This window comes from Colletes gigas, unplaced genomic scaffold (genome assembly GCF_013123115.1).
Source record: "Colletes gigas isolate AHSC1104 unplaced genomic scaffold, ASM1312311v1 Colletes_gigas_Sc00321, whole genome shotgun sequence".
Lineage (NCBI taxonomy): Eukaryota > Metazoa > Arthropoda > Insecta > Hymenoptera > Colletidae > Colletes > Colletes gigas.
This window is the reverse complement of record NW_025106942.1, coordinates 1-9,803: the sequence shown is the minus strand read 5'-3', so window position 1 is coordinate 9,803 and position 9,803 is coordinate 1. Positions and strand designations below refer to the sequence as shown.

Genomic DNA, 9,803 nt, shown 5'->3' with positions numbered 1-9,803 from the left:
ATTTTTGGTGAATAGACATACCCTCGAAATCCTGCGCATTTTCTAGAAAAAAATTCGAGAAGATGCTGAAATTTTTCGAGAAAATTAAAAAATTTCAAATCGTCGTGGAAAAATTATTTTTAGTTGCAGGAGTCAATTACTATCATTTTTTTTCATTAGACATACCCTCAAAATCCTATCCACTTTCGCGAAAAAAATTTGAGAATGTGTGAAATGTTTCGACGGGAGAAAAAAATTTCGAATCGTTCTGAAAATATTATTTTCAGTTCCGAGGGTCGATTACAATAATTTTTGGTGAAGAGACATACTGTTTAAAGATTGCATAATGCCGAGCGATTAGCCTCGGCCGCAATTACCGTTAATCCTGTTAACGTACAATAACCAAGAGATTATCTCTAATTGGATTTGTATAGCGAACGGTGATTGAAAAACGTGTGTATTATTAGTTTTTCTGGCATCGGTAACGGCTCATTACCTTTCGATTCGAGTGTGCTAACGGTGTTAGTGACGTCAGTACCGTGAGAGAGTAGTGCGCCAATAATGTGACAAGGAAAGACGGCCGAAAATCAGACAGCGCCACGGAACGACCAGTAAGAGTACCGCGGCGACGTCTTCGGCTGTCAATCCGTATCATTCTTACGGCGACTTCTGACCGAGACGCATCGGCTCCCGATCATATTTCGATCAGAAGTTAATCGCGATTGAAGAGGGAAAATCCTCTTGCGAGAAAGCCATAAAGACTGCTGTTCAAAAGGGTGTAGCGAGCCTTGCTCGAAAAGGTCGGAAATTCATTCCCACCTTGCTTGGAAAACACGATTCGCATCTCGATTCGTGCAAGTTCACCTGCTTCTCGTTCGAGCAAATCTCGATCGAGTCTAATTAATTTAAATTTACTGCATATTTTGGAGGGCTCGAGAATACACCAATAGGGTGTTCGACCCCTCCTGTGCGGAATTTAAAGGTCGATTCCAACGTATACACGTTGAATCATACAGAAGTCGGCGATACCGCCCATACTTCTGTGTGATTGCCCTTCGGCGTAGGAGACACCAAAAGGAGGCACCTACGTGGTGTACCTCCTGGTGGGCTCACTGTAGTCAGGTCCACGTCCATTTTGGACGTGTGATTTTCGGTCTTCGCCTCCTTATTTCTACAGATCCCGCCGGTGTAACGTTTAGAGGAGCACCAGTGCGGAGAAGTAACGGAGTCGTGGGTCAGGCCCCCGCGTAGTTCAAAATACTGCAACGTATCACGTCGAGTAGTGTATTCGTGCAGTGAACAACGTGTTGTCGGGCTTCGCAGTGTAACTCTCGGCCAAATAAGTCATCTGTTGGAACGTGTTAAGAGAAGCCGCAGATTGACGGTCGTGCAGTGCACTGCAGTGCGACTCGACGCACAGACTCAGTGTGCATATTCACGGGAACAGTGCATTAGGAGCCTTACAACCTCCTCTTGCATCCCCGTCCACTGGGCAATCGACCACTGAATCGGCGAGGAAAAGAAGTTTAATTCTTTTCCTAGCCAAAATACAGTCCACTTATATTTCGTAATTTACGAAAGTGTACAATTCTCCGCTCCGGTGCGTTCGAATTACGAAGCCAGGAGCGCGAGCAAACGAGCGCGACGAAGATACGTATAACGTGTACGTGTGTCTAACACATAGTCGTGTTTTTCTGTTCTTAGGAATCCTGGTGTTTGGGCTTCGGTGAGTCGACCAGGTTTATGACATAGAACCGCGTTTGGAAAGTTTCGTCAAGGCCAGCATGGGCAAAAAATATCTTAGAGTTTCGTTAAGCAAGGGGACAAAGTGTCATAAACTTGGCTGGCGAAGGCAGTCTCGAGTGGTTGCAGCCCCAAGAGACTGTCGGATGGCCCACACGTGCGCGGCTCGGCGCCTTGGGCCTCCCTTGTTTCGTCGATGTTTTGCACGCGGGCCCAAGGGCTGACGCACGCGGTGGAAAGTCCCCGGAGTTGCCAAACTTAGCACCCTCCGCCTTGGACGCCAAGCTACGTCGGCATCACTGCACCCCCGCCACCAAAGTCAACGGTATAAAAACGGCGGAATGCCGTGATTAGCTTCTTACTCGTTCAGACTCGGACCGCTACCTAGTTTTTCCACCACAGTCTCTCTGTACTCGATCACGTTGTACTTGTTAACCTTAAATAAACCAGAAACCACAAGTCGTCTCATTAGTCCCCTGCAGAACAGGGGTGGTCCTTCGAACTTCGCATTTAGTCGGCACTCCACGTGCAATCTTCAATATTCGAACGATATTCAGTTTCGCGTTCGGATTAAACACTGGTCCTTCGAGCCGGATTGATAAGAACCGCGTAGTGTAGTTCTTGTGACCGGTCAGTACCACGCAGCAATAGCTATCGAAGAATCGACAGAAGAGACGTGATCCCGAGGAAGGATTCGACTGCGCTCAACCCTTGGAGCGAGAATCCTGTGTATCGGCGGCAAGCAGCATCCAGAGCGGTTCGGGCGTGTCAACCATTGGACATCGCCACCCCTGGACGAGATAGAACGCGCCGCCGACACAGTATCGGAAGTATCAGGCGATACTTCACCACCGTGGACAACACCGAGACATCCAGAGGCTGTGGACCACGCGCTGGACGCAACCAGCGGAGAAGGCAGAGCAACATTCAGGGAGGTGCAGACGACGTCAACGAGTACATCGTCACCCCTGAACGAGATAGGACGATCGAGCTCTGATAGGACGACTTCGCTGGACGTCACCACCAAGACGACTCAGCATCTCCTCCTTCCGTAAGTCCACTCCTGTATTTTCGGTCTGTGCTAATCGTAATTAGAATGGAAGGCTTGACAGCGCTCATTCGCGAACGCGGCCAATTGAAGGCCACTTTGACGCGTTTCGCGAATTTCTTCGACACTTCGGCGAGCGTGACTCCCATAGACTCCTTAGAAAGACGTCTTAGAATAAATGAAGCTGTGTATGACAAATTCGATAACGTTCAATCGAGAATAGAATTAGCGGTTGCGAAAACCCAAGACGAGGCCATGCATGCGGCTTTTAGAGACACGTTCGAGACAACGTACTTCGACCTGATGGCAAGGGTAGACGGCTATATAACTAGGTCGCGCGCGTCCACTCAACCGTTGCCGTCGCCTAGCGTAACGTCCGCGTCGACGGAAATCCTAGCTACGCCGCGACTTCCCACAATCGTGTTGCCAGAATTCGACGGCGATTACAATAACTGGCTGCGTTTTCGTGACACGTTCGTGTCGTTGATCCACCAAAATGTATCATTAGGTAATATTCAGCGCTTTCATTACTTGAATTCAGCATTAAGGGGGAGCGCGGCTCGCGTAATCCAGTCGTTGGGTGTTTCTGACGAAAATTATAAACTAGCCTGGGAAACACTAAAAAATAGATATGAAGACCCTAAATCGCTCATATACCACCACGGCAACGCTTTGCTGAACCTACAATCGGTTCACAAACAAACGCACACAGCTCTTCGCGACTTGGTAGATAACGCAAATAACCATGTATTAGCACTAGGCGCATTAGGCCAACCAATCAAACATTGGGACACATTACTAGTCCTGATTTTGTCGAGAAAATTAGATGTTGCGACACAAAGGGAGTGGGAAAAGCGGTCCCTTAGATTGACAGGAATCGCAACGTTTCGAGACCTCGTAGAATTTGTTGAAGAACAGGCGAAATATCTTGAACGGGCCCCAGCAGGTAGGCAGCCTGCAGGTAGCGATCCGAGACCCTTGTACAAACCACCCGGTCACTCCAAGCCTCAACCCAGAATAGAGTACGTAGCCTCGCACGTTGCCAATATGCAAACTCAATGCATATTGTGCAAACGTGAGCACTCGCTACAACATTGCGAGACATTGAAAAGCATGCCTCATTCGGAGATGCATGCTACCATAAAACAATTACAAGTTTGTTTTAATTGCCTGCAACAAGGACATCAAATTAAAAATTGTACGCGAGGTTCCTGTAGAAAATGCGGGGAAAAAACACAACACCTTGTTGCATCTAGAGCAGGCCTCTGTGCCCGCTGGCTCAGAGCCTCTCGTTCGAAATTCGGAAACTGTCGCGCCGATCCCATCACCCGCGACCTCCTGCGTCTCAAACTTAGTTAACAATATTGGCAACCATGCAGTTCTATCCACGGCTATAGTTTACTTAGAAGACAACAAGGGAACGAAACATGAATGCTGCGCGTTGTTAGATTCTGGGTCACAGGCCCATTTCATAACCGAGGCACTGTGCAATCGATTACGCCTTCCGCGCTCGAACGTTGAAATGACGGTCGGCGGGCTAGGTAGAGCGGTCAGCTCTATACAATCGACGGCACAGGTAGCCGTGTCATCCAGACACAATAGTTTTCGTACCAACGTCTCATGTTTCGTTCTAAAAACCATCACCGAAGACATGCCGAATGTCCTGATTGATCGGACGAGCACGGCGACTCCACCGGGGATGCAATTAGCTGATCCAAACTTTGCCAAATCAAAGCAAATTGACCTGCTGATAGGCGCAGGACTCTTCTGGCAGCTCCTCTGTGTCGGACAGCAGAAAGCTGGGACAGGAGGCTTGATTTGGCAAAAGACGAGATTCGGTTGGGTTTTGGGAGGACAGTTAAACTCACTAGACGATAGAACACGAATTAGCACTTGTCACGTGATATCAAACGAACAACTAAATAATAGCCTAGCGCGATTTTGGGAATTAGAAACTGTAGCATTAGACAAAGACAGACCGTTGACCGACGCGACGAACGACGCCGAACAACACTTTCGACGGACGACACGACGCGACGATGACGGCCGATATTTAGTTAGCATCCCATTCACAAATAACATCGACCAGTTAGGGGATTCGAGAGCTCAAGCTGAAACAAGGTTCGCAGCCATTGAGCGGAAATTAGCAAGGCAACCCGAGTTACGCCAAGAATACGTCTCCTTCATGCACGAGTATGAACGGCTCGGACATATGACCCGACGTGACACCGCGACAACTAGCAATACCCTTGGATTCTACCTGTCGCATCATGCCGTTTTCAAGGCATCTAGCACCACGACTAGAGTTAGAATAGTTTTTGACGGATCGGCAAAAACGTCATCGGGCCTGTCACTAAATGACGTACAGCTAGTAGGGCCGACCGTACAAGACGACCTATTTTCCATCATAGTTCGATTTAGAAAGCACAGATTTGTATTGTCTGCAGATGTAGAGAAGATGTATCGCCAAGTGCTCGTCCGACCAGAGGATCGGAAATACCAACGTATTCTTTGGCGTCCGTGTGTTGACGGTCCGATCAACACGTACGAACTGAATACGGTGACGTACGGCACATCTTCGGCCCCATTTTTAGCCACTCGCGTCTTACACCAGATAGGTTTAGAATGTGCAAATCAATCGCCTCTAGCAAGTCGTGCGATAATTCATGATTTTTACGTAGACGACTTGCTAACAGGATGCGAGACAGCAAAGGAAACACAGGCATTAAAGGAACAGCTCACACAAGTATTAGGGCAAGCAGGGCTTCAGTTACGAAAGTGGGCATCAAACAAGCCCGAAATCTTGCGTAACCGAAGTACCACAGAGAAGGAAATCAAATCACCCGAAAGGGATCCAAAAACATTGGGTTTGATATGGCTCTCTGGTCCAGACGAGCTTCGGTTCTCGGTCAGAGAGCCAATTTTGAATCGCATCACTAAACGCACCATACTTTCGGAAATCGCTCAGGTGTTCGATCCACTCGGCTTAATCGGTCCCGTAATTACAAAGGCCAAGATTTTGATGCAAAGCTTGTGGCAGCTGCAGTTAGGTTGGGATGAAGGTATAGACCAAGATCTTCATACTCAATGGTCAAAGTTTCGTACAGAATTGAATCAGGTCAAAGAAATAGAAATACCGCGCCGTGTAATATGCGACAACGCAAGGTCAATAGAACTGCACGGGTTTTCGGACGCGTCGGAAAAGGCCTACGGTGCGTGCATCTACCTGCGGTCGCTCGACGAGACCGGCAGGTACACGGTGCGATTGCTTTGTGCCAAATCTCGGGTAGCTCCATTGAAGGCAACCACCCTTCCGCGGCTAGAATTGTGCGGAGCCCTTTTGCTAGCTCAACTAGTTAAACGAGTCCGACACGCGCTACAATTAAAAATCGATTGCGAACATTATTGGTCAGACTCCACAATAGCCCTAGCCTGGATCAGAGGTCAACCGAATCGTTGGAAGACTTTCGTGGCGAACCGCGTGTCAGAAATTCGCCAATCGACATCAATAGACAACTGGCACCACGTGGCTTCGGTAGACAACCCTGCCGACATGATATCACGAGGCACCGATCCCACTACATTAAGGTTTACACACCTTTGGTGGTCTGGCCCATCGTGGCTCTTGCATGAACAGCCCGAATGGCCTTCAATCGAGCCAACCCCACACACAATGCCGGAAGAAGTTACACGCGTCCTTGGTCATGTCGCAACATCTAATTGCCCGACGGACATCCTTTGTCGATTTTCGTCGTACTCAAAGCTTATTCGAATCGTAGACTACTGCAGGAAGTTCCTAGATCGGCTGAAATCCAAGACGAGTGAAAAAAATCAAATTACCGCCGTACAACCTAACATCATAAATTCACCCCAAACATTTTTAACGGCTCGCGAACTAGCTTTGTCCGAAGAAACAATAGTTAAACTCGTACAGCAAGAGTGTTTCGGCAAGGAAATCAGCGATCTACGAGCAACCAAACCGCTGACACAAACTAGCAAGATCATATCACTGAATCCATTTCTAGACGCAAAGGGTTTGCTCAGGGTGGGCGGGAGACTCGAAAACGCTCCCATAATTTACAATCAGAAACACCCATTGATTCTACCCTCGGATCACCCAGTAACAAATTTAATTGTAGCTTATGAACACTGCCGATTGCTCCACGCGGGGTGTCAGCTCACCAGCGCATCATTGCGCAACCGTTTTTGGATAGTAGCTTGTAAGCGCGTAGTAAGGAAAACAATACACAGATGCATTCGTTGCTTCCGAACGAAACCAACCGGCATAAACCCGATCATGGGAAACTTGCCTGCAACTCGGGTGACTCCCGCTCGACCATTCGCTACCTGCGGAGTCGATTATGCCGGTCCGTTGTTAATAAAGGAACGCGGGCGTGCTCGCACCGCACACAAGGCCTATCTTTGCATTTTTGTATGCTTCGTTACCAAGGCCGTTCATATAGAATTAGCAACGGAATTAAGCACCGACGCCTTCCTCAACTGTCTTAATCGGTTTATAGCTCGTAGGGGACGGAGTCACTGTATTTATTCAGACAACGGTCGAAACTTCATTGGGGCACGGAATAATCTTAATGAATTAGGAGTATTACTTAACAATAAAGAACACCACGCCAAAATAGGAAAGGCACTAGCACAAGAACAAATACAGTGGCACCTGATCCCACCGCATGCGCCACACTTCGGGGGTCTATGGGAGAGTGCTGTCAAATCAGCAAAACAACACCTCAGACGGATAATAGGGGAACAGCGCCTCACGTACGAGGAGCTGTACACCATACTAGCACAGATCGAAGCATGCTTAAATTCCCGTCCTCTTCATCCTCTCTCTTCAGATCCCAATGATCTCACTCCTCTCACTCCTGGCCATTTTCTAATCGGAGATGCATTAACCGCCCTGCCGCAACAGGACCTACTGCCTCTCAAACAAAATCGGCTAAACCGTTATCAGCTAGTCCAACAGATGCTGCAACACTTCTGGAAGCGTTGGCAGCAGGAGTATCTGCACCATCTCCAGCAACGGCAGAAATGGAGGCTTAATTCACCAACCATAGTAAAGACAGGTGCTGTCGTGGTCGTACGGGAAGACAACATCCCACCATTACGCTGGCGTCTTGGGAGAATTATCGAGCTCCAACCAGGTACCGATGGGATAGTCCGGGTGGTGTCCATCAAGGTGTCTGATGGCATCATCAAGAGGCCGGTGACAAGAATCTGCCTCTTGCCGCCGGCAGAGGAAGAAGACGCTGCGGAAACTACCCGCGGCCCCACCGTTAGCATTTAAGTTGTCAACACAAACCATACCAATTAGTTAATTTATGTAGCTTAGTATATTAAACGCTTGAGCGTTCAAGGTGGGCGGGATGTTTGGGCTTCGGTGAGTCGACCAGGTTTATGACATAGAACCGCGTTTGGAAAGTTTCGTCAAGGCCAGCATGGGCAAAAAATATCTTAGAGTTTCGTTAAGCAAGGGGACAAAGTGTCATAAACTTGGCTGGCGAAGGCAGTCTCGAGTGGTTGCAGCCCCAAGAGACTGTCGGATGGCCCACACGTGCGCGGCTCGGCGCCTTGGGCCTCCCTTGTTTCGTCGATGTTTTGCACGCGGGCCCAAGGGCTGACGCACGCGGTGGAAAGTCCCCGGAGTTGCCAAACTTAGCACCCTCCGCCTTGGACGCCAAGCTACGTCGGCATCACTGCACCCCCGCCACCAAAGTCAACGGTATAAAAACGGCGGAATGCCGTGATTAGCTTCTTACTCGTTCAGACTCGGACCGCTACCTAGTTTTTCCACCACAGTCTCTCTGTACTCGATCACGTTGTACTTGTTAACCTTAAATAAACCAGAAACCACAAGTCGTCTCATTAGTCCCCTGCAGAACAGGGGTGGTCCTTCGAACTTCGCATTTAGTCGGCACTCCACGTGCAATCTTCAATATTCGAACGATATTCAGTTTCGCGTTCGGATTAAACACCTGGCCTGCCTCAATCTTCCGAGTTCGGCGACCGAGCTAGGCAGGGACGAGGCTAAAGCGATTTTCACATAATATTGTTCAGTCTCGTTACTTCTGGTTAATTATAATTATTATTTGGATTTTCTTTGTTTCTTTTATTTGTCTATTTTATAATAAAAGGTCGGTCTTTAAGACCGACGAAAAGAAAATCATTTGTGTCCGATTCACTTCCCCTATAATACTCCCACACCTCTATCCGGACTTCGTAGTTAAAAGTATATATTCATTACTTTTTAACACATACCCTCGAAATTCTGCGCATTTTCTAGAAAAAAATTCGAGAAGATGCTGAAATTTTTCGAGAAAATTAAAAAATTTCGAATCGTTCTGAAAAAATTATTTTCAGTTCCGAGGGTCGATTACAATAATTTTTGGTGAATAGACATACCCTCGAAATTCTGCGCATTTTCTAGAAAAAAATTCGAGAAGATGCTGAAATTTTACGAGAAAATTAAAAAATTTCAAATCGTTCCGGAAAAATTATTTTCGGTTGCAGTGGTCAGTTACAGTCATTTTTGGTGAATAGAGATACCCACGAAATCCCACGCACTTGTGATAGAAGAATTCAAGTAGGTACTGAAGTTTTTCGGCGAAATTAAAAACTTCAAATCGTTCTAAAACAATTATTTTTGCTTGCAGGGGTCAATTACAGTCATTTTTGGTGAATAGAGATACCCTCGAAATCCTGCGCATTTTCTAGAAAAAAATTCGAGAAGATGCTGAAATTTTTCGAGAAAATTAAAAAATTTCAAATCGTCGTGGAAAAATTATTTTTAGTTGCAGGAGTCAATTACTATCATTTTTTTTCATTAGACATACCCTCAAAATCCTATCCACTTTCGCGAAAAAAATTTGAGAATGTGTGAAATGTTTCGACGGGAGAAAAAAATTTCGAATCGTTCTGAAAATATTATTTTCAGTTCCGAGGGTCGATTACAATAATTTTTGGTGAATAGACATACCCTCGAAATTCTGCGCATTTTCTAGAAAAAAATTCGAGAAAG

The 9,803-nt window shown here is 47.0% G+C and overlaps 2 protein-coding genes across 2 annotated transcripts; both read left to right on the top strand.

Annotated features, from left to right (window-relative positions):
* Window positions 1-2,818: 2,818 nt before the first annotated feature.
* Window positions 2,819-4,129, top strand: LOC122404409. The gene has a single exon (XM_043408344.1). The coding sequence runs from the start codon at window positions 2,819-2,821 to the stop codon at window positions 4,127-4,129; it is 1,311 nt and encodes a 436-aa protein (XP_043264279.1).
* Window positions 4,130-4,292: 163 nt separating this feature from the next.
* LOC122404410 lies at window positions 4,293-8,072 on the top strand. The gene has a single exon (XM_043408345.1). The coding sequence runs from the start codon at window positions 4,293-4,295 to the stop codon at window positions 8,070-8,072; it is 3,780 nt and encodes a 1,259-aa protein (XP_043264280.1).
* The last annotated feature ends 1,731 nt before the right edge of the window (window positions 8,073-9,803 follow it).